At 41.2% G+C, this 26,156-nt stretch overlaps 1 protein-coding gene across 2 annotated transcripts in view; it reads left to right on the forward strand.

Annotated features, from left to right (window-relative positions):
• Nucleotides 1–19,099, forward strand: part of LOC136875028 (facilitated trehalose transporter Tret1-2 homolog) — a 385,514-nt gene extending 366,415 nt beyond the window's left edge. For both annotated transcript variants that reach the window (XM_068228023.1, XM_067148751.2), the window contains 3 exons: nt 852–969; nt 13,862–14,042; nt 16,976–19,099. In XM_068228023.1, coding sequence (XP_068084124.1) covers nt 852–969; nt 13,862–14,042; nt 16,976–18,091 — 1,415 coding nt within the window. In that variant the 3' untranslated portion in view covers nt 18,092–19,099. The remainder of the gene's footprint in view (nt 1–851; nt 970–13,861; nt 14,043–16,975) is intronic.
• Nucleotides 19,100–26,156: the final 7,057 nt, after the last annotated feature.

Genomic DNA, 26,156 nt, shown 5'->3' on the forward strand with positions numbered 1-26,156 from the left:
ATGTGTCAATCAGTGTGGTGTACGGCTTAAACTGATAGGTTCCTTCAAGGTTGATTCTGGTTCTATTTCCCATTGTTACGAATTTAAATGTATTCTGGGGAAGTACTCAATCCGTAAGATAGCGTAACTGAAAATAAATCTCAATCTTGATCAGCCTAGCTGTGATTTTCCGAGATTTCTCACTTCACCTTTAGGTGAAGGGTTCGTGAGAGGTGAGTGACATCGTCACTGGCTCCTCACAAAAGACACTGTGTTTCGAGTACAGACAAATGAAGCGAGATTTTCGGAATCAATAGTCACATCATTCTAGTTCGGATTCTATGTAGAATTGGAGGTAACGTGCCTCACTTCATTTTAAAAGTAACGGACACAAATCGTTACAATGGTAAGTTAAAGGGGCTGCAAAGGCGAGGCGGAATCATCCAGAGGGACATGGATTCGAATCCTCGTCAGGAAGTAGAGAATTTTAGAAATGAGATCCACACTTCTGGAGAGACAGATGATTCCGTGGTTAATTCAGCTGACAAGAGATATGGGTACCAGGTGAATTCCTTGAGGTAAAAGGTTGGCCGGACGTAGAGTTAACAACTCCACCACACTTCATTCCGTAGTTAGGAATACTTTAAAGCCTTTACCTCCGATTACCTGCAACGATGATTAACTTGCGTCTTTCTGCGAGTTACATCTGATTGAAAACAGACCTACTCTATCCTCAGCGGTCTCCATTTATTTCTTGAATAATTTCTGTATATTACGTTTATGTACAAATATGCTACCAAACCGGTTTGGATAAATTGTAAGTTGTATTGAATTTTATTGATGCTAAACTGGTGTTTTCTTGTTGGTTGCAGCTACGACATGTGCAATGTGCAGCGGCACTGTGTTGGGCTGGACTTCGCCTACTCTACCAGTAATGGAGGAACCCCATCTAGTGGTCACTCACAACTACAACAGTACCAACGTCACCAGGTCAGTGGGCGTAACGAGCTCAGCAGTAATTTATGATTCATTCGTATGTGCCTCACGCGAATACATAGTGAGTACTATCAAAAGAAATACCTCGTAAGGAAAAAGGTGAACATGACAGCATTGGCCACTTTTGCGCTCGCATTAAAAATTTTGCATGCTAACAACTACTAAGAGATAGCATTACCAAACAAGAGTCTACAGTTTCAAGTTATATGCATATAGAGCGATCCACGAATATACATTGCCATTTTGGTGGCGTAGTTCTGAGATCGCCGGCCCCGTGGTGTAGGGGTAGCATGACTGCCTCTCGCTCGGAGGCCCAGGGTTCGATTCCCGGCCAGGTCAGGGATTTTTGTCTCGACCTGAGGGCTGGTTCGAGGTACACTCAGCCTACGTGATTAGAATTGAGGAGCTATCTGACGATAGATGGCGGGCCCAGTCTCGAAAGCCCAGAGTAACGACCGAGAGGATGCGTCGTGCTGACCACACGGCTCCTCGTAATCTGCAGGCCTTCGGGCTGAGCAGTGGTCCCTGGGCAGGCCAAAGCCCTTTCAAATGCGTTAAGTGTCGTGGGGTTATAGTGAATAATTCATAGCAGTAAAAATTGATATTTTCAGAGGTTATTGAAAAAAACTGCCTGCTATTATTTCTTGATGGATACAGTACTTTTGCATCCATCTCTTGGCGCAGGCCAGAGTAAAGTGTAGCTTCCACCGAAGTCCCAGTCAACATCATGGCTGTGACAATATGGAAGTTGCTGGGGTATGGGTAGTGCTGAGTAATGACATTCGGAGCATGACTAGTGCATCTGAGTGTTATGAAAAGTGCTGAACATAGAGTCAGTCGTGCTGCAATAGTACTTTCTGGCCCAGTGAAGGCAATGGCAACCTACCTCACTCCTCATCTTGCATAGTACGCCTCATTCTGGTGCTGCCATTGGTTTCCTTATAACCGCACAACCTTTGGTGGTGCTATTTGAGGATCCAAGCAGCCTCTAGGCTGATACCCTAACAGACAGGCATTGAAAAAAGTATTTTCTATCCTTTCAAAATTATTAGACTTGAATATGAAGTAGAGATGTGTCAGAATACTCTTATTCCGAGTAACTAATATTGTGAAACTGATTACGGTTTTCGAATTAGTATATTGCTTCACACAGCAGATGCCATCTATTTTTAAGCAACAAAAAGACGTTTTCCCTCTTACTTATTGATCACTTCCATATTTTAAATTTTGCCGTCTCCATTAATAGTAACATTTTACAGTGACAATTTTCATCGCTTTAAAAACATTCCTTGTCTGCACCAAATATATTGCTTGTATGCTCGTCAGTCATATTCGGTGTAGTTCTACGTAACTGGCGATATGGCATGTTCTTGTGACGTGTTCCGACATACAATACCCTCCAATTAATCCCACATACTATTCAAACGAATATACACTGCCTGACAAAAAAAATTGAAGCACCCAGAAGAGGAGATGGAAACGAAATTAAATTTCCCGTGTTGAGAGTGTATGTGCTTTTATTTCAGTGATTAGAAAATCGAGTCAGATTTACGAGTCCACTTATCGGTATGACGTTGCTCACCCTCTGAACCGTATGAATGTACTGATTCGGTTGGGATGTGTGTTACGAAGGTAATCCCCAAAATAAGGTCAATTTTTTAAACACATATACCTGCTTATTTCTACAATTGTTTACATCATTTTACAGCTTGAACATTTATCTATTTTTCTACATAATCACCATTTCGGTCGATGCATTTTTGTAGACGCTGTGACAGTTTTTGTATGCCCATGTCGTACCAGCTCACCGCAATGCTGTTCAGGAAGTTGTTAGCGGGGCTTCGGGTAACCTCAGGAACCAAACTGCAGAGATCATCCAGGGTGATCCCCTGATCTTCACGCATGATTTGCTCAGCCTTCACGACTGTCTCGACGGAAACTGACGGTCTCCCGCTCCTTTGTTCGTTCGTCGTGAAATTCAGTCCGACCGGCTGCAAACTCTCTACACCACTTACGAACATTTTTGACATCCATGCACGACTCACCATACACTTCTGTCAATTGGAGATGGATTTCAATCGGTTCAGTACCTTTTGCGTTCAAAAACCGAATAAATGCGCGCACTTCGCACTTGGCGGTAACATCCAATAAGATACAAGTCCGATCAGCTAGGAGGTGCGTATTGGGAAGCAATGTCAATATTTCGCAGAAAGCTTCGATTACGTGCCGCCTGGTCAGTTGAGTGGTGTGTAGTCGTCCACAAATATGAAATATGCCTCCTCTAAGAGAAGGAAAGTGTTGTCAATCGTTGCGTAACCAATCTGTGATACAGCCTATAAACATCTTATGGCATACACAGAACGTAAATTGATTAATTATATTCCCTCCAGAGATGCGAAATAATTGTAATTCCAAGCTGATTGTGGTACATTGTCCAGATCTTTGGCAGAATGGTCAGTGCAGTGGATTTTGGTTCAGAGATCCCCGGTTCCATTTCTAGCCGGGTTGAGGATTTTAGTCATTTCTAGTTGAATGCGATGGTTCAGACACTGGGTATCTTAGGACATGCCGATTGTTCTTCACACGCCACATCACGCAGCCAGCCACTATACAAACTCATACATTTGAATACATCACTCCATACAATGTTGACGTCAGGAAGGGCATCTGGCCGTAAAATCGGGTCGTACCCGCATGTGAAACACTTAGCGCACCTTCGTATGTGTGGGAAAAGTGACATAGAAAGAAGATTATTTGATACACAATGCAAAGAAGAGTTAAATACACGACTGAAAGATCATGTGAATCTCGACATTTAAAAATACAGGTGGTGGCGATGACTGTTTTAAGGGGAAGTACAGTTGCTATGGGCTTTACGTCGCACCGACACAGAAAGGTCTTATGGCGACGATGGGATAGGAATGGCCTAGGAGTTGGAAGGAAGCGGCCGTGGCCTTAATTAAGGTACAGCCCCAGCATTTGCCTGGTGTGAAAATGGGAAACCACGGAAAACCATTTTCAGGGCTGCCGATAGTGGGATTCGAACCTACTATCTCCCGGATGCAAGCTCACAGCCGCGCGCCTTTACGCGCACGGCCAACTCGCCCGGTGGAAGTACAGTTGGGCAGCAATCCTCTCGTCACACTTATCAGACGAAAGAATGGACGAGTTACGATCCTTCGAAATAGGAATGTGGCCATGAAAGGCAGAAAATGAAAGACTTCCAAGGCGTCGCAAACCTCAAAACGTCGGGATAAGAAGAGAACAAGTCTTGACCTAGGGAGGGATTATGATGATGATAATTATGCTTTTATATCCTACTACTTTCATGGCCGACGCCGAGGTGTCGCAATTCTGTCACGCAGGAGTTCTCTTAAATAGCAATAAATCTAGCAGCAAGAGGCTGGCATATTAGAGCACCTTCAAATACCATTGGATTCAGTCGGAATTGAACCACCGGACGAGTTGGCCGTGCGGTTAGGTGCGCATAGCTATGGGTTTGCATAGTGGGTTCGAATCCCACTGTCGGCGGCTCAGAAGATTGTTTTCCGTGGATTCCCATTTTCACACCAGACAAATGCCAGGACTGTACCTTAATTAAGGTCACGGTCATTTCCTTCCCACTTCTAGCTCTTCCCTATCCCATCGTCGCCATAAGACCCATCTGTGTCGGTGCGACGTAAAGCAACTTGTAATTGAACCCTCCGACTTAGGCTCAGAAGGCCAGCGCTCTACCATCTGAGCCGTACATCCTGGAGCAAAAATGGAGGGTATTGCTTTTAGTGCCGGGAGTGTCCGAGGATAAGTTCGGCTTGCCAGATGCAGGTCTTTTGATTTGACACCCGTAGGCGACCTGCGCGTCGTGATGAGGACGAAATGATGATGAAGACGACATATACACCCAGCCCCCGTGCCAGCGAAATTAACCAATTACGGTTAAAATTTCCGACCTTGCCGAGAATCGAACCCGGGACCCCAGTGACCAAAGGCCAGCACGCTAACCATTTAGCTATGGAGCCGGACCTCCTGCAGCAATGAAATCGATGCCGCATCTTTGGAATCGTAAGGTAACTTGTATTCTCGTGCACAATGGAGAGGGGCCATCACTAGACTACTCAGTTCATGGGTCATATCTTATTTCCCACAAGGAGAAACTTCTTCATTGATACTAGTTTAATCTGATGTTAGCTCAGTCGAAATGTGACTGCTGCTTGTGAGTGCACACAGGTGGTATTTTAACAAGCAAGAAGAAAGCCGAACCTGTTACTCCACCGTGTACAAATTATGACGATCACGGTAATTTACTTCTAACCATAAAACTAGTATTTAGTCAATACTGACCTTTACTAATTGGTGTACACTCTACTGCTCCACACCGTTCTAACCGTTCATTAGCAGGTCAGCTTAGAATTAGCAGAACAAACTTGCATCTTATGGGTCTTTAACAACTTCCATACCAATGACCGGGATTTGAATATTGGGCAATTAATCAGTTCTTCAGGCCATTACTCTTGCGATATAAAGCTAGTAATTAGAATCATCTGATATTAGACTACTATAATTCATAGCTTTATTCTAAACAGTTATTACTATATTACATTTTAATTGTAACCTGTATCGTTTTCCAACATGATGGAATGATGACCAGCCTTCAGTGCGCAAGTTAATGGAATCGAATTTTGAAAGTTCCATTTGGCATATAGAGGTTCTTAACTGTGATTAATGGGTAACAATGAACTCACAAAGAACGTATTTTGCTGAGGAATTGTGCCAATCAGAAGTCCCAATTATTATTATTATTATTATTATTATTATTATTATTATTATTATATTAATATAATTATAATATAATTATTATATTAATAGTAATTAATAATAATAACACTGGACTACACAGCTTGTAATAAAATATTTCCACCACCGCATGCCAGTTATTTTTTTGGGTTATTTTGGATTTTGATCAGAGATATAAGACCGAATGTCCTCCTTAAAATCATACGATTTCTCAGGGGAATATCTCACGCTAGGATCCTCCAGCGAGGTCTAGCATCTTGACCACTGCAATATTCGCGATCCTCTACTAAACTATTTGTATAGCTTCAAAAGTCAATGCCTGTCAATTGTCACCGCAACAAATTGTGCTTACATGAATTTGTATAATATCAGCGAGACGAATGTTATTATGCCTGTCATTAAAGAAATAACTTGAAGGTAAAGGTAACATTAGTATGCAAACAAAATAGTAACAAAATTACTATTTTCTTAGGATGAAAATACCTAGACAACCATTTTCCTGTTTGTCCGCCAAATAATACGTTTCCTTCAAAAAGTAACTTTAGATATTTAAATTCAATGATTTTATTTTCGTAGTAAATTCGGAGCAATGTAATATTTTCAGAGGTTCTCTCGTTTAATAAACAGCTTATTTTCCAATTCAGTTTGATCTACTAGTCGGTCTAAATGTGGTAATTGAATAATGCTGTAAACGAAAGGGAATTATTTAGTCAATGAAATATTATTTAGAAACTATCACTTCTGTTTGACAAATTATCAGTAATATTAAATTGTCACTGTTCCGCAGTAATAAAAGAAGCAGTTCAATGATCGTACTTAGAGGAAAAAACGTAAAAGGTTGCTAGTGGGACGTAAAGCAAATAACATTATTATTGTATTTAGAGGGAGACTATTGGGGTGTAATATAATCAACAGGACCAAAACTACGAGTGAACTCCCTGTTGACAAATTAGTAGTAAGAAATTCGGAGGCAGTCATGGATTTACCAGCAGCCTACGACACAGCCATGTTGGAACACTAGATCTCATGAAATCGAGACGTGGTCAGTATTTAGGTGGGTGAACCATTGGGAGGAGAGGTAGAAGGAATCAGCCACCGAGCCGCGAATATATTGGGGCGCCGATGGCTGCCGGATTAACGGTTGCCTCCCTTAGCTAGGAGCACTCATTAGGTCGAAAACATCCAAATAGAAATAACGCAGTTCCTTTAAAGCTTCCAGTGGACCTCAGAGACACTACACTATTCTAAGCTTGATTGATAGACGTTAATTGCCGTGTTTGGTGTTTTATGAGAATAGGCTTTCAATATTTATGGTCACATGCCATCGGTCAGAGCTGAAATAGAATTGACACACCAGCTTATTAATCGTCTGCTCCATCTAGCTGCAGTGCACTGTAAGTGAAAAGAGTCAGTTAAAACAGGTACTTTCACAAACAGAATACAGTGCACCCGATGTATCTTGAATATATCTAAGCACATTTACTACATACTGTAAGGTCTTGCATCCGTATAATAGCAATGGAAATTTCCACGCATTCGTTCACATTTCAATAGAACTTACTTGAATGCATTCTTCTTCATATATACTAATAATTTACTACTCCAGTTAGCTTCTCCTTGACACAAAATGCATCATGACTCAAGCAAGGGACGGTGACCGACCGCTCGCCGCCCGCGGCACTATTCCACGGCCTTCTAGAAGAGATCCCCGCTTCCGACACACTGCACTCATGGTCGCGTAAACAAGTCGAACAGTCTCCGCCTACAGTTACTCTTAAAGGCTGCAATGAGCCCACTGGTGAATAACATGTTCCATTCCCAACAGTGGAGATTTGAATACATGTTAAGGATGTTCAGAATATTTAATGTTGATATATTAACTATTAAGTCAAATTTCACGTATAGTAGTTCAATTATTAAATAATTAAAGCTTGCTTCTTTTACGGGAAAAAGAAACTAGATTATCAATTCTCACTAAATGCCGTTAAATTAGATTATTTTGCTATCACTAGGAATTTTTCCCTTTCATTTCGAACATAACACAATTCAGAGTGTGCAAGATCTTTTTCTATAATTTTACCTCACTGATCTCAGTTTCCTCCTCGTGTCCTAAATTTTTCGACTTCCTGACGGGGAGTCGAACTCACGTCCTTTTACCATGCAACGTTTCTCTAAAGAAAGAAAAGTCATCTCCGCACAGGCCATGAAGACTCTTGGAGGGGTGGAAGGTGAAAGCTTCCACTATACGTAACCTCGGCACTTGATGGGGTGAAGTGGTTAGCTCTATGCCCGGCCACATTTTACCCTAGAAATTAACCTTGTACTCATTTCTGGTGTAGGCTGAATAAACCCCAGGACCATATGCTGACGGGGAATCGAACCCACGTCCTTCCGGTCGACCTGAGCACACCTTTACCGCCTCGGCCAGGTAACGTTTCTCTAAACACTCCGATATTTCCCATAAGATTCTTTTGTTTGTTTGTAAATTTGGACACTTACGGGTACGGGTCACATTAAAGGTTTTAAAATAAATACATTTAGAAGAAAATTTACAGAATAGAAATTGAGGGCGCTGTATCAGTTTTAAACTCTTACCAAAGCCATGCATGTATAAGGCCCTAGGAGAAGTGCAAGGTAAATGCTTCCATTATTCGTTACCTCGGCAATGAAAAATTAAATGGTGTATGGCTTTTAGTGTCGGGAGTGTCTGAGGACATGTTCGGCTCGCCAGGTGCAGGTCTTTTGATTTGACATCCGTAGGCGACCTGCGCGTCGTGATGAGGATGAAATTAAATGATGATCAAGACGACACATACACCCAGCCCCCGTGCCAGCGAAATTACCCAATGATGCTTAAAGTTCCCGACCCTGCCGGAAACCGAACCCTGGACTCCTGTGACCAAAGGCCAGCTCGCTAACCATTTAGCCATGCAGCAGGACACCTCGCCAATGAGTGGCATAGAGAGGTTAGCTGAAAATCAGGGTACCTTTAGCACCGAGAATTAATGTAGTACTAATCATTTTGGTTTAGATGGAGTAAACCTCAGGGTCAGGTGCATGTCCAGAAATGAAAATCTCATTTCTAAATTTTCTACTTCCTTTCGGGTGAACCGAGCACGCTTTCGGGACCTCGACTAGACTTGACAGTACCTCAACTGTAGATTTAAGTAGGGAACAGAATGAGGATCACTCTAAATAGCGTTGCGTCTCATAGAGGGCATTTCGTAGCGAAGATATTCGATGCGACCCGTTACAGTGCACTGTAGGGCATGCAACCGTAGTCATACAATATTCTAAGGAAAACTACAATAATTATAACATGCTCGCAGTTGTAGACTAGCTCTTTTCGGACTATTAATCAGTATGAATCGTCAGTCATCAGTGATCTACATTTAGGGTTATCACTCAGATTCGTTTTCTAATGTTTGCCTAGCCTATCAAACAAAATGGACAATTATGGAAGATTCCCCCATGATTGGTAAGAGATTCATGATGGTGTTCATAAAAAATAGTCATGATTGGTAGAAAATGAATGGGAAGTTGCTATACCAGTCCCAGTGTACAAAGGAAAGGGTGATTAACGTAAACCGGATAATAACAGGCCAGTCAGCTTGACTTGTGCAGTATGTAAGCTCTGAGAAAGCATTATTTCTTATTCAGTTATTATATTAGACACGCTTGCGAAATCGCTAATTGTTTCGACAGATGGCATTTCGAATTTAGGGAACGTTTTTCCAGTGAAGCTCAACTTGCAGTATTCCAGCAAGATTTAGCAGATATTTTACATTCAGGAGGTCAGATGAGCTGCGTATCTATTTGTATGCCAGGGCTTTTGATAGGATAGCTCATGACAGACTACTGAAAAAATGAGGGTTATTGGACTAGACAAAAGGGTAATTGAACAGGTGGCTAAATTTCTAGAAATCAGAACTCTGACAATTAGAGTAGGTAAAACAATATTTGGTCCCGTAATGATTAAGAGTGGGGGCGTGTTCTTACGGCAGCATTATTCAACCTTTATGTTTACTAACATATACCGGGTGAACCACCTAAAACCTGCACCACAAATGAAGTGTAACCAAGGCCTCATAATCGTAGCCTGCACATAGATGTTAATAATAATGTTATTGGCTTTACGTCCCACTTACTACTTTCACGGTTTTCGGAGACATCGAGGTGTCGGAATTTAGTCACGCAGGAGTTCATTAATGTGCTATTAAACCTACCGACGTATTTGAGCACCTTCAAATACCACCGGACTGAGCCAGGATCGAAACTGCCAAGTTGGGGTCAGAAGTCCAGCGCCTTAACCGTCTGAGCCACTCAACCAGGCAGATTTTGATGATTTTTAGAATGTGCATTTATTTTAGAAAGTTCCATTTTTGAAAGGGAACTATGCCTATTGTTATAAACACAATAAAACTAGATTAAATTAGAGTGTCAATGGTGTTTTTTTCAGGATTCTAGTATAAGCAGTTTAAGAGCTATCGTAGTTTGAGAACATGAACCTGTGTACATACGGTTTTCGACACTGCAGACTTCAAAGTTCTGAGATAACACTTAACCATATATTTTCGAAGTGACTGCTAGTGGTCTCATCACAACGACGGAAGCGAGGCTGTGGAAAGTTTCATCAATGCCAAATATGAACTATCTTCTTAAGAATTAAATCAGTGGAAAACATTTATACAAGATTAGTATCAAATTAAACGTTAGTCTTCATGTAACCCCCTGAGAATATTTTAATATTTTCCTTTACACAGAATCTTTGGTCATTCAATGATAGACTCATCCTCACCCTTACACCCTTATCAAAATAAAGCATTCTGGTGTGCGACTCGTTGGCTGAATAGCCAGCGTACTGACCTTCGGTTCAGAGAGTCCCGGGTTCGATTCCCGGCCAGGTCGGGGATATTAATCGCTTCTGGTTAATTCTTCTGTCTCGGGGACTGGGTGTATGTGTCCGTCCCTACACTCTTCTCATCATATTCAGACAACGTAACACACTACCAACCACCACAGAAACACGTAATAGTAATTACATCCCTCCATATAGGGTTGGCGTCAGGAAGGGCATCCGGCTGTAAAACAGGGCCAAATCTACTTGTGTGGCACAGTTCGCACTCGCGACGCCACAGGTGTGAGAAAAGCGATAGGAAAAGAAGAAGAATAAGAAGAAGAAGAAGGTGAAGCATTCAGTTTGGCCTCGTGTATTACCTCGAGACCTTCGACGATCAAATTTTTAAATTCTCCATATCTACAAATTATTATTGTTATTTATTACAAAAGGTAAATATGTTAGAGCTGTGCTTTTCATTGTTTAGTTTTATATAACATGAGATCACATATTTTTGTCAAATTTATTTATGTATTTATTTATACATTTATTTATTTAGTGCATGTCCTAATGCCGGGAGTGTCAGAGGGTATGCTCGGCTCGCCTGGGCCTATTTTCGAGCTATCAGGCGGCTTCTGATACACGTCTAAAGTATTAAAAAGAACAGCATGATATTTTCGAACTTTATAGTGGTTTAACAACGCACTAACACATCAAAGATTTTCGGCGACAAAGGATGGGAAAGGCTAGGATCAGTAACGAAGCAACCATAGTCTTCATTAAGTTATAGCCTCAGCATTTGCCTCATATATGTAATGACGTGTGGCTTTTAGTGCCGGGAATGTCTGAGGACATGTTCGCCTCGCCAGGTTCAGGTCTTTTGATTTGAAGCCCGTAGGCGACCTTCGCGTCGTAATGAGGATGCAATGTTGATGAAGACGACACATACACCCAGCCCCCGTGCCAGCGAAATTAACCAATGATGGTTAAAATTTCCGACCCTGCCGGGAATCGAACCCGAGACCCCTCTGACCGAAGGACAGCACTCTAACCATTTAGCCGTGGAGCCGGGCATTCGCCTGATGCGGAAATGGGAATCAGCGGAAAACCATCTTCCGGGCTGCCGACGGTGCAATTAACCCACCACCCATTGAATGGAAGCTCACGGGTACGCGACACGAACCGCGGAGTCAACTCATTCAATAATGCGAATCATCGATCTATATTATATAGCATTTGCATTCAACATTTGAATTAACTAATATACTTCCGATTAGGCTAAATGTAAGTAGTAACAAAATATAATATCTAGAAATGATAATTTCTTTAAAGTTCTGAACTTTATGCGAAGTATAAAGTATAATAAAGTATACATACATACATTATATGCCTGATATGATATTTTTCGGGAGAAAATTGTTACCCTGTTCCAGATGACTTCATTAAAACATGTGCCTTTGCAAATCTATTACAAATACAGTATTTCAGTTTAAGTAGCCCGGTTGCACAATTCTTCAATCATCCATGTTTTCAATGTTGGTTTGTTAATAGACACAGCTCAAAATAACGTACGCCGTTTATTTTGATGAACATACAATCCGTACATCACGCGTGAGAAACGTATTGCCTAAAACTCGGGCGGCATGAAATACCGACAAAAAGCAGAGCATTCATGATACAATGTAAACGAATGGATTTATACGAGAGCGGTTTTGACACCTGTCCTGGTCTGAATTTGGACATTATAACGGCTACTGTGAAAGATGTCCTTCAATATACGGCTCACCACACCGCAACATATCTCACTTTACCAAACCAAATACCACCCAGAGGCGAACATACCTGGCGGATTGAGATAAATCTACATCGGCTCTGTCTAACTTGTGTTATTGCACGCCGCATTACGTTACCTCACACTGAATTCTGCCTTGTAACAGCTTGTTTAAAGCATTTTTTTGATTATCGTTTTAACATAGCTAGATAGAGTTTCTCAACAAGTAATAATAAAACAGCTTCTATACATTCTTAATACCACTAGCTTATACAATCTCTCAACTTGAAAATTACTCACTTGCGGTAATGTCTAGAGTGAAGTCACATGTTAACAATCCTGCAAATATGAATCATATATATTCGTGATTGTGATCTGTGGAATGTTAGAAAGTTTTATCGCACCGGTAGGTCGTCCCGAACAAATTCAAACATTTGGGAGAAAGACTCCTTGGTATTTACAATCTTTTACTCGAATGACGAGAACACCAGTGCCTTTTGGAGATAAGCACAGAATTTAATCCTGGACTGAGGCTGCAAGGGGGTTCACTCACGGTCATGAGTACAACAAAGGAGTTGTTGACATGAGAAGCAGTGAATCCGGTGAAGAAAATCGAGCGATATCGCTAAAGGTGTTGACACTCTGACCCCACTCCAGTCTGGCTGCCCAGCAGCCGTCGTAGCTGGGTGGGATCCAGGCAATTGTACGTTCATAAGAGTTGGAATACGAAGAAAAATGTAAATGTGTAGTGCTAACCCGTCGAAACGTCTCTCCCTCGATCATTTTTGTTGTTTCTATTAGGCCTCTACTAGTCCCTCAAATTCAGCTTTAGACTCAATTTAAGAATTGTGGAGTCACTGTCTTGGACATGTAGTTTCCCCATTAAGAATTCCTTGGGCACACTGCGATTGAAAAAACTAAAATTATTCCATATACAATATTAGCGAGCAGTTATTATGGGGAACAAATATTCACATTTCATTTCACCTTCCTCCTTGAAGTTAAAGTAAAAGGTGAGCTTACTGTTATACGTTATTATGATATCGTCATCGTAGCCACGGCATATCGAAGTTTTACGTGAATCCGAACTACAAAAATCCCACATACAAGGTCGTACAGTAATTATTCGAACCACCAGTACCTTGGTGGGAAGACAGCAAAAATATCCATTACGACCGTTATCTTAAAAGTTACGGAGTCTAATTTTTATACAAGTACTATTTTAAGGGAAGGAATTTTCGTTATAATGATCGAAGGTCCAGCTGGTATCTCTTTTAAGGAAACTATCAATTTAATTTAATGATCAAGTGTAATATTAAATATCAATGATTTATGTGATATTTCTGGTGTCAATTGTAAGTTGTGAATAACTAACTTTTCCCCGTTCACCTGTATTTTCTTTATTTCTCCAGTACAATGAACACGTCTGAATTTCTCCACTATGTAATTAATATTAATGGCAATTTAATTTTTCTGTGTTCCAGAACGTCGATGGTGAGTGAAGCACAAGCATCCTGGATTGGTTCCTTGGTCCCTCTAGGCGCGCTGGTAGGTGCTCTCCCTGCCGGCTTCATCGCCGATGGTTTAGGCCGTAAGCCTCTCATCCTATTTTTGGGTATACTGTTCCTGCTCGGATGGGTTCTCATCATCCTGTCACACGAAGTCGTAAGTAGTCGTATATTATTTCAGTAAATATTAAATTAAATTAAAATTAAATTAATATATTTCTTTAAGTTTTTGTGGCCACATTAAAGTTGAAACAGATTTCCAATTTATTAGATCGTGTTGAGAACATGCAGTAGGCTGCTGGTCAAAGAGATGCCATGTACAAAACAAAAATGGCCAACCGGACAGAACTGAACCGAAAATCTTCGGATTTCACGTTCGATGCTCTCCAGATTGAGCTATGGCGACCTCGGTCATTCTTGTTCTGTTGGCAGGGATCCAAAGCTTGTGGGTTCTGCTCCCATCGGTACTCGGCTGGCCAGTTTCTTCTTAATATCTCTTCGGCATGTACTATATGCACTCGACAAGACCTAATATTCTGGAAGTGTGTTTCAAGTACAATTAATATCTCTTTGAATGTTTAGGTTTCACGACCACATATTCATCAGCTTAGTTTTCGGTTATTATATTACATGTAATATACTTAAATGAATGTTAATTACGAAGACAAATGTCTAACCGGACGCCGGTGCGACCCAAATTCATAACCTTCGGCTGTCAGGGTCGATACTCTGCCGACTGAGCCATCCAGTAATGAGCACGATCTAATAGCTTAAAACCTAATCTAATGATTGTATATTTCAAGTCCCTGTTTTAGAATTAATTATGTCTACTATTTACTTATTTTATTGGTGGGTGTAAGTGGACGGGTTATTGAGAAATACAAAGAAACGAATTCATAATATTAATTTCGTTACAGAAGACTATACGAAATCAAACTAAATATGTAGTAACCGTTTTACTGAAAACAAAACTTTGAAATTAGAGCATTAATATATATTATCTAAATATAAACACTGAAGCAGAATTATCGGGACGTGTTCTGCTGAGATATGTGTAACTGGAGGCACCATCCTGATTGCCAAAGGTCACGACTGCATAGGGCAGTAATCAGTGTTCAAAGATTTTTTATTTAACCCTGCATTATATAGGAGAATTTAGAGGTTTATTATTATTATTATTATTGCTAATTGCTTTACGTCGCACCGACACAGATAGGTCTTATGGCGACGATAGGACAGGGAAGGGCTAGGAGTGGGAAGGAAGCGGCCGTGGCCTTAATTAAGGTACAGCTCCAGCATTTGCCTGGTGTGAAAATGGGAAACCACGGAAAACCATTTTCAGGGCTGCCGACAGTGGGGTTCGAACCTACTATCTCCCGAATACTGGATACTGGCCGCACTTAAGCGACTGCAGCTATCGAGCTTGGTATTATTATTATTATTATTATTATTATTTCACTAAAACATAAGCATTCAAACATTAATTCTATTAAAATAGGTAAATGATAATCTAACTGCATCTTCGTTCAGTAATACGATATATTACAGTCTTCCTTGCCAAGTATATAGTCATCCTCCCCAACTATTATAGTGATATAAGATTAAACATTCAGGGTAAGTTTCTAAACTGCACAGTAATTACACAGCCTTCATAATCGTACTGCAGAATAAACCATAATTAGTACTAGATCGATCAATCAATCAATCAATCAATCAATCAATCAATCAATCAATCAATCAATCAATCAATCAATCAATCAATCAATCAATCAATCAATCAATCAATCAATCAATCAATCAATCAATCAATCGATCAATCAATCAATCAATCAATCAATCAATCAATCAATCAATCAATCAATCAATCAATCAATCAATCAATCAATCAATCAATATTCCTCTTCCTATAAACGAATAAATGCACCAGTTTGTCTTCATGAATTCCAAATTTATCTTAATTTCTTTCCTACATATAAAACCTCCATTCAAGCTTATTCGTTTACTAATATTATTCCAAGCCATCTCTCGAATGAAATGAAATGAAATGGCGTATGGCTTTTAGTGCCGAGAGTGTCCGAGGACATGTTCGGCTCGTCAGATGCAGGTCTTTTGATTTGACACCCGTAGGCGACCTGCGCGTCGTGATGAGGATAAAATTATGATGACGACACATACGCCCAGCCCCCGTGCCAGCGAAATTAACCAATTATGGTTAAAATTCCCGACTCTGCCGGGAATCGAACCTGGGACACCTGTTGCCAAAGGCCAGCACGCTAACCATTTAGCCATAGAACCGGACATCTCTCGAACGATAGCTAGGAACATACCACTCAGTCGAGCTGTTCGTCTCATTACTTGCAAGTCTTTCCAGCCCAAAGTTTGCAACGTTTTCGTAACACTGCTCTTTTGTTGGAAAACATCCAGAACAAATCGTGCTGCTTTCGCTTGGATCTTTTCCAGTCCTCGAACCAAGTAATCCTGGTGAGGGTCTCATACAATAGAACCAAACTGGGGTCTTACCACTGACATTCGCCTCCTGCTTTACATCATTTACTACCTCAAAAACTCTCAAAACCACATGAAGAGCTCTGTAAGCATAATTTACAATCCCATTTGTGTGGTCATGATCGCGCAAACGTGTCTCAGATATTACATGCAACGCATGTCAAACTGACTGGCCGGTAATTATCCGCTTGTTTTTACAGACACAGATAGGTCTTATGGTGACGATGGGGTAGGAAATGGCTGGAGTGGGAAGGAAGCGACAGCGGCCTTAATTAAGGCACAGCCCCAGCATTTGCCAGGCACGAAAACGGGAAACCACGGAAAACCGCCTTTCAGGACTGCCGACAGTGGAGATTGAACCCACAATCTCCCGAATTCAGATTTATTCGTTTTATATTTATCACTCTTCCCTTTGTACACTGGAGCTAATATAGCAATTTCCAATTCATTTGGTATAGCTTCTTCATGCATACAGTAGTCTAACCTACGTAATAAAAGTCAGGATTCTTGTTATGAATGTTACTGCCAATGAATATGAAGTTTGTTTCTGGACTACACTAATATGATTCTTTTACTTGCTTGCAGGTGGTTTACATCTACGCTGGTCGTTTCATCCAAGGCATCGCGGCAGGAGCCATCACCGTAGCAATTCCCCTCTACAATGAGGAGATTACAGAACCTAGTATTCGTGGTAAAGTGGGTGTTTTCTTCGATCTCATGATCAACGTGGGTATCTTGTGGTCATATTCTCTGGGAGTAATCATCCCATACCCAAACCTGTCCATCGCCTCGGGCTGCCTTCCGTTGCTCTTCTTCATCACATTCGTGTGGATGCCGGAGTCGCCAGTACATCTCGTGACAAAAGGCCGCATCCTACAAGCGGAATCTGCACTCAAGTGGCTTAGGTCAGGAGGGAGCAGCGACTGGGATATTCAGCCAGAGTTGACTAAATTACAGACACTAGTTTCTCAGTCCAAGGCTGAGAGGGAAACTCAAAAGAAACTATCACTAAAAGAGCGCTTTAGTGAACTATCGTGGTCATCACCAAAATCAAAACCCATAAAAATAATATTTGGTCTAATGATACTAAGACCTCTCAGTGGCATCAACTCCATAACATTCTACACTGTTAAGATATTTCAAGAAGCTGGGAGTGGTCTTTCACCTAATGTAGCTACTATCATCATTGGTTGTATACTTGTAACTTCCAACTACGTCTCATCTAAACTGGTCGATCGCATTGGAAGGAGGATTCTGTTTCTATGTTCTGGTGCCGGTGTAACTTTGTGCTACGTTATTATGATTACATACTTTGAGCTAAAAGACCATGACATCGACGTGAGTCATGTATCATGGCTACCATTAGTGGCAATTGGTATCTTCGTAGTCTCTTTCTGCTTGGGGATAGGTCCGTTGCCATGGCTGCTCATGGCCGAGCTGTTACCCATAGAACACAAGAAGTGGGCTAGTGGGATGGGTGTGTGTATTACTTGGAGTCTCTCTTTCCTCGTCACAAAGTTCTTCGGGAAGATGATCAATGAACTGGGTGGTACAGTAACCTATGGTACTTTCTGTATCTTCTGCGCGCTGGGAACCATGTACATTGCTCTCTTTGTGCCGGAAACGAAGGGTAAGACTCGCGAGGAACTGCAGAAAGAGATGGGGATGAGGACGGAAATGAATACCATAGCCGTAGCCTAACGAGGCAGTTACCATTATGAGACCTTCGTCTCCTTCAGTCTATCCGAGACGTGCAAGCCGGAACTTGCGTCTTTTCCTCGCTTTATGCAGAACAGGTGTGATAAATGTGTTCAGTTCAAGGACTTGCTGGACAAGAATTCATTTCGCTGTGTTTTATGCAAGTGGCTAAGTATAAGATAAATAAGATGAGTTGTTGATGAATATGTGTTGGTTTCTTTGAACAGAAACAAAGTTGTTGGATGCACTCAGTTATTTAATGTACATAGAATAGTTGCTGGTGAGTTTCGAGCGAATGTTAAGTGCCCCAGGAGTGTGTCCAGGGTCCATTTAAATTTAAACGAAGCGCCAGGTACTGTACGACGGGAGGATACTTTCCTTTTGTAATATAAGACTGACTGTTAAAATAATACTCTGAAAGGTAATTACTCTCCCTGTCCTAAGAAATTTAAAACCCTATCAGTGATAAAGATTTCATGTATTATTGCTGAAATTTTGTAGGCAAATATTGCAGGGATATCTAAATTATATCACATGAAGTTACTCAAAATTTCAGTAATGTAAATCGATGACTGTTAGGCAACCAATTATTCAATATTTCAAAATTGTATCATTTGACACTATTCCAATGCGTTATGCTGCGATTCAGTGACAATTTTTATTTGATTCGACTTATGTACGGAAAATGGGAAATAATCACCTTTAACTGGAAACTTCGCGTTGCATTGTGAGTAGTAAGTTACAATGCAGTAGCTGTGATAAAGATGCGACAAGACGAGAAGATACTTGACGCACTTGGTATGTTACATAATATATATCACTGTATAGGTTGCGTGCAAATCAATGCTCAAATACTCCTGTGCATTACTTGCATGTAAAATGTTCTTAAGTTTGTTTATACTATTCAGTATTTGTGATGACCACGATGACTGGTTTTCTCATAGACAAATGTTATTTAAACAAATCACTACTTTGTAAAAACTACCAAAGCTTTCATTATATTTGTACGACTATAAATCTCATATATTCATTTTATCACACCTATATTCCCTTTCAAGAATACTTCGCAGATGGAAATTCGTTCATCAAACAAGCAAAATAACATGTGATCTATAGTTACAAATGCACTGTATTTTAGGAGGATCGCCAATGTCTGGGGGACGAAGAAGAAGAGGAAAATAGTATAATGTACAACGAAGGTAAGTGACAACTTCCTTGCTAAATACGAGTGATCAGTGCAAACTCAAGAAATTCTATTGAGTGAGACACATGATCTTCCATAATCTACTGTATATAAAGTACATATGTACACATATGAGGCTTGTTAGCAGAGTGGCATAGTCATTGGCTTCTCATCCAGGCGGCTGTGGTTGAAAGCCTGGTCAATTAATGTGGGATTTCTGAAACAAAAGTTACACACTATATTTCGAATTCCGTATACAGCTAGATACCCTTGCTATGATCCATGATATCAATAGAGATGTAAGATCACAAACTTTGCTTGCATGTACACACTGATGGAAATGTTGCTTGTGACTAAGATTCTTAAGCTTTAATATTTTATTATTACAGTCGTGAAAAAGATAACGGGACATTATTCAAAAAAGGAAGATAGGTTTCTATGGTCCTCTGATACGAATGAGTTCAGAAACTGTCAAATTATATTTTTCTAACTTCTAGACGAAAAAATCAAAGCAGTCTGGTTCACTGATGTGGGAACGGACTTTTAAGAAGTGGGTATCACACGTGATGACATCCTGGAACGTGATCCTCTGCTATTTGCTTTACGTCGCACCGACACAGATAGGTCTTACGGCGACGATGACACAGGAAAGGCCTAGGAATGGGAAGGAAACGGCCGTAACCTTAATTAAGGCACAGCCCTGTCCGGCTCCGCGGTGTAGGGGGCAACGCGTCCCGGGTTCGATCCCCGGCCGAGGCAGGGTTTTTTAATTGAAAAGATTAATACCCATGACTTAGAGACTGGGTGTTTGTGATGTCCTTAATCTTCCTTTCCTCACAGACAACATTCCACACTACCGCCATTCCAATTACACGCAGGTTCATATAATATGATGCCAGTATGGGCAAAATATCCACATGGGTCGAACCCCCGAACAAATAACATTTTTTTAAAAGGTACAGCTCCAGCATCTGCCTGGTGTGAAAAATGGGAACCAGGGAATATCCTCTTCAGGGCTGCCCACAGTAGAATTCGAACCCACTATTTCACAGCTGCGCACCCCTAACCACACGGCCAACTAGCCCGGTCGAAAGGAACTTGGAGGACAACGCGGTTTCCGGAAAAGCCTAAGATGAAAACAAGCAAGAAGTAGACTGAAGAGATAAGAAAAGCTCAACCAAGACTAATGTGGAAATACGTGGCTAGGTAAAGGATCATGGAAAAAAACGTTTGAAATGACTTAGTAAACAGCTGTCCGATTGAAAAAAATATCGTATAGCCCCAGATACTGTGTAAAAGCATTTTAACTTGACTTGAAGCTTCCTGTGTGCCAATTTTGACGTTCAATTGTACTCTACACACAAGACAAAGAAACCAGAACTCTGTTTTACCTTCTTCACGTACACAGTTACTGTGGCACCAGGGATACATCAATGCTGACATTGTATGACAAGGAGTGTTTTCTGCTATATCTTCCAGACTTGAACCCGCGATGTAAGAATGCAGTGATCCACCGATAGAGCTATTACAAGTGCAGTGATGCAGCCGACATTCTATTCTGTATTTTAAGTTTAACGAGCCTCAACGTTCAGAGTAAGACTGAGATGAAGCACAAGTCTCGATAATAACTCCCAGAAGAACGATTTACACTAAAAACTACTGCACAACATTATCTCATTAATTAACATACACATTAGAGGAGACAACCTCTGGCTAACCAGAAAGAGGGGATCAATTGTTGACGTAAGATCAATCCAAAAAACATGTATGATATGTAACACTACCCACTAATACACAAAACAATTTACGTACAAGCTGCTTTACGTCGCACCGACACAGATCTTACGGTGACGATGGGATAGGAAAGGGGTAGGACTGGAAAGGAAGTGGCCATGGCCTTTATTAATGTATAGCCCCAGCATCTGCCTGGAGTAAAAAGGGGAAACCATGGTAAACTTTTTTTTTTTTTTTTGCTATTTTGCTTTACGTCGCACCGACACAGATATGTCTTATGGCGACGATGGGATAGGAATGGCCTAGGAATTGGAAGAAAGCGGCCGTGGCCTTAATTAAGGTACAGCCCCGGCATTTGCCTGGTGTGAAAATGGGAAACCACGGAAAACCATCTTCAGGGCTGCCGACAGTGGGGCTCGAACCCACTATCTCCCGATTACTGGATACTGGTCGCACTTAAGCGACTGCAGCTATCGAGCTCGGTCCATGGTAAACCGTATTCAGGGCTGCAGACAGTGGTGTTCGAACCCACTATCTCCCGGATTCAAGCTCACAGCGTCGCGCCCCTAAGCACATGGGCAACTCGCTCGGTAATGCACGAAACAAGTAAACATTCCCGATAATTCTTCATCTAATTGTTTAATTTTTATTCATACAGGTTTTGATATATCCTGCATCTGTCTATATTAAAAAAATACAATAATGAGAGGTGACCACAAAATATGGATAAATATGCGGTTATTCTTCTGTGCAGAACTTTTTCAGACATCGCCTACTGCTTTTACATGTTAGCACATGATACCTTTCACATGGCGTTTCACATAGCTCTCACACGCAGTCCAGTCCTGGTTCGTGAAATGCTTTCGTTCTGCGAAGTCTGTGGTGGAAGCCATGTATTGCCAGCCTCGTCTCCAGATGGCACGACTCTTATTTCATCTGCTTTCAGTTCTCTATGATAATGATGCCCGTGATGTAAAGATCGATCCAGATTGCCACTTTCTTCCGCTACAGTTCTCATAGCGCTTGATCGTAAATTGAAGTCCAAGCTTCTCTAGGAGGAATGGTTCTCTAGTCAGTTTATATACCATACGTAAGGGTATTTAGAAATATGTGCTGCTTCTTTCAAGTACGCTGATTTCACTTCGACCAGCTTTCTCATGCTATTCTTATACGATCTGGAATTGGTAAGCAGCTATGGGAATTACTTTCAAATGGAATAGTTTTATCGCTGGTTGTATGGATATCTTACGTCTTTTATATCATATTCTGCTTTGACTATCATGGTGATCCTCTAGATAACGCGCTGGCTGAAGAAGTTTCCTATTCATTGCAGTGTGAATCCGAAATATGATGATGATGATGATGATGATGATGATGATGATGATGATGATGATGATGATGATGATGATGATGACGCTTGTTGTTTAAAGGGACCTAACATCGAAGGTCATCGGCCCCACGAAATATTTAAAACTATTGATTTAGGTTATTAAATACAATCTTGTTCTTTGCTGCTGGTCTGGCTTCTTGTTGAAAGAACTTGTGATCGGCTTTTTCCTCATTCAATTGTAAATATTTTTTTTCCTCCATCCAGTGAAAGAGTCAGTTGAATTTGACTTGCAGAAACTCGCACGAAGAAGCAGTCAGGGCTACGTCGTCCGCATACATGTAGAGCCTCGTATATTTCTGGAGGTTCTGCGTCACATCTGCTGTGGTTATTGAGAAGAGAAGCAGGTACAAGGGATCACCTTGTAGTACTCCAGTCGTATGAGATATTGGTGCCGATTTAGGCCGATTTAGATACACTGTCCTGGATGGAGACATCGCTCCATGCTAGGATATGTTTTATTATGGCCGACATGTAGTATTCCTTCCTCATAACTAACTCCAGCTTTGTCGTAAGTAGTTTCCTGTTCACTGTGTCAAATGTCTTGCAGAATTCATTTAAGATTACATATAATTTACCCCTGGCGCTCTCATTGCACCCTCTACATCTTTCTGTAAGATTTATATTGTATATAATGTAGATCGACCTTTTCTGAACTGTTGTTCCGGGATCGGATGTTATGGTCTACAGCGACAGAGAGACGCCCTGTTGGGATCCTGGATACTGTCTTCTATTCCTGGATGAGGCATATCCTAGTATTGTTTTTTGATTGCACGACTCCCTGCATACGATTTCCCCATACTTGCGTAGGGATATCTCCGCGGAATACTGATTTCTTGGGGTTGATCTTGTACGGATGTCGTTCCGCTTCTCCAATCCTCTTTTTATCCCGATCCTTTTGTTATTCTATCTTATTTTTCTTTAGCAATGTTTTATAATCTCTGCGGGATTGCGCATAGAGGAATAGATTTTTTGGGCTCGGATCATTATCGACGGTGCGTGGGTTTCTCACAGTGGTCTGCGTTGAACCACCGTTTGCTCTTCCTCCTGTGTGGGTTGGATTAAGTTACTGCTTTTCCCATCAAATGTACCACCTATTCCAACGCATCGTCTGTCTTCCTACTTGTGGATGGGTGCGCGGTCTCCTTGTTCCAATGTCGACACATCCAATTTCCTGGTCGGTTGCAGTGTTGCTGGAGTCTGTCGTAGGAAGTGAGATTGTCTCTACGGGAAGATAGTTCCAACTATTCTCTGGTGGTCTGTGGTGCTTTTGCTGTTTTGGGCGAAATAGGTTGCCTGATTATTTTAGTTTATCATTTGGACTCATATTTATTCTAAGTATCCAAGTACACCAATATTGCCGTCAAGCCTGGGGCATCGTTTTTTACATTTTAAGTCTCTCACAAGTACTAGCGGGCATTCTGAGTCCACTTTATTCTAAACTGTGCCAATCTCATCAATGATGAGAATATCTGGGTCTCTGGCTGGTAGTAAATTCCTGCTTTTCTGTGGAATGGAGTTTCGACTAGAAGAATGTGTTTCAGGGATTATATTATTATGAAAGAGGATATTGCAGAAGACACACGATGCCTCCTCTCAGCCTCCACATCTGATTTCTGTTGCACTAAGATGTATCGTGTATATGCCTTTAATTGTCCATTCCGTTTTCAGCATTGTTTCTGTCAGTATGACAATGTGTATTCCAGGGAAAAATGTCTGGGAGCATGTGGCTTGCGTTTTATTTAATACCTTCTATGTTCCAAAGGAGTGCCTTGATAGATTGATGCAAGTCGTTGTCTTTGTTGTGCCTGCTGGATGGCTTTGTATTAGAATCGGACGTTTTTAGACCTCTTGATCCGAAATATATACTAACCCAGCAGCACTCCTGCTGACCAGAATGTCGGTTGAAGGGCCTGTCACCTCGATGGATGGTTATGCAGATTCCGAAAACTTTCAGGCTACGTTGTATGCTCAAGTTCGTCGCTATCACTCTCTCCTGTTATGTACTGTTTTTGCAAGTGTTGAGGAATTCTGTCTGCTGTGGTGTCATGATGTAATTTACTTATGTACAGCCATGCGAGCCTCTTTTCTGCTTGCAGTTCAGTCTCGGGTGGATTCATCGTGTCTATCACGGCGTGGTTTTCACTAGTCTTTCACTGCATTCGAGAGAAGTTGGGTTCGAATCGGACCAAGCCCGCTACCTTCCCAATCCTAGCCCTTTCCCACCCATTCGTCGCCGGAAACCTTCGATGTATTAGTGCGAAGTTAAACCACTAATCACAGGGACTCGTACTATCCCGTGGTGTTCCTCACATAGTGGGTACTAATCATAGGCAACGCAGACCCACGGTGTCGCACATATAGTACTACCAATCACAGGAAACGCCCAGACCCGTGATATTTCTCACATAATGGTGCTAATTACAGGCAACCTAACCCAGTGGTGTTCAATATTTAGTGGTACTAATCACGGGTATGTAAAACCCATCCTGATTCATTCACTGTTGCTACTAATCACAAACCTATTGTGTATCTAAAATAGTGGTATTACTCGCAAGTAAAGGTGACCCATGGTGTTCCCTGCGTGATGATACTAATTACAAGTAATCTCATGGTCCTAATTCGATCATCCCTTGGTCGGCCCTTTTAGTCGTCTCTTACGATAGGCAGGGGATACGGTGGGTGTATTCTTCGTCTGCGTCCCCCGCCCACAAGGGGTTGTGTGTTTGGTCGGCGAGAGCAATTTTATTTCGCTCAAGTCCACCGGCAAGTCGGTTGGGACTCCCCTGTCTGCTAACTGGGACGCGCCACGTACGAGTAGAACCTCTCCCCCTGCTACGCCAGTGCAGTAGGTTCGTGGTTCTGTGCTAGGGGCACATGTACCATCCTCATTTCCAACAAATTGAAACGCTTACTAAACCATAGTAGCTGAGAGAGAAGAACCTATGAACAACAAGAGAAAATCGGTTTAAATCTAGTTTCCGCATCTCTCCCATAACGCATGGAAGACTACAAGTTCAGTTCCCCTCTCAAGTCTATTAATTTAAGACCAACCGCTTACATAGGTAACAGTAACCTCGTTAGAACATTATTGGGAGGGATCCTCAACTACCAAGTGATATTCCAGATATGTTGTGTGCTAAAAATCAGAACATATGATCTTAGAAATGAAGCTCTTGCAGTCTGTTGAATTACTGGTAAGTTATTTTTACGGGTTGCACCGTGTCTGTTCACAAGGTAGTCTACATAAAACATTGATATGATCCAACCTGAAAATCGAAGAGGAATCAAGGTCATACAAACATATCAAAGGTTTTCTGCGACACAATGGTAGGAATGAAATGTGATTCTGGTGAATGTTAGCTGAGAAGCATTTCAGAAGAATAGCAAAAACACTCTGGACCAATTTATAACCAAACAAATAGCAAGTAGACTGAAGAAAATCACTTGGAATTAGTTTATGGTTATTTTAGATATGCATTGGTTTCAAAATTAGGTCTAGTACACATTTTTAAATCTTGGTAAAGGTCTTCATTCATATTCCTCTGATTGCCACACGATAAAGTATGGTAAAAGCATTTAACAAGGGAGTGTAACGTGCATTTCCTTTTTGTAATGATACAAATGATTCATGGAGAGATACTGAATCTTTTAAAGTGGTAACAACCATGCCAGATTAGACTAATTTAATAATTATTGTTCCCCTAGTGCCAATCATCAGCGCCGATATTGTTAGTAACATGGCTACTTTGTAAGCATACTCT

Source organism: Anabrus simplex, chromosome 1, assembly GCF_040414725.1.
Source record: "Anabrus simplex isolate iqAnaSimp1 chromosome 1, ASM4041472v1, whole genome shotgun sequence".
Lineage (NCBI taxonomy): Eukaryota > Metazoa > Arthropoda > Insecta > Orthoptera > Tettigoniidae > Anabrus > Anabrus simplex.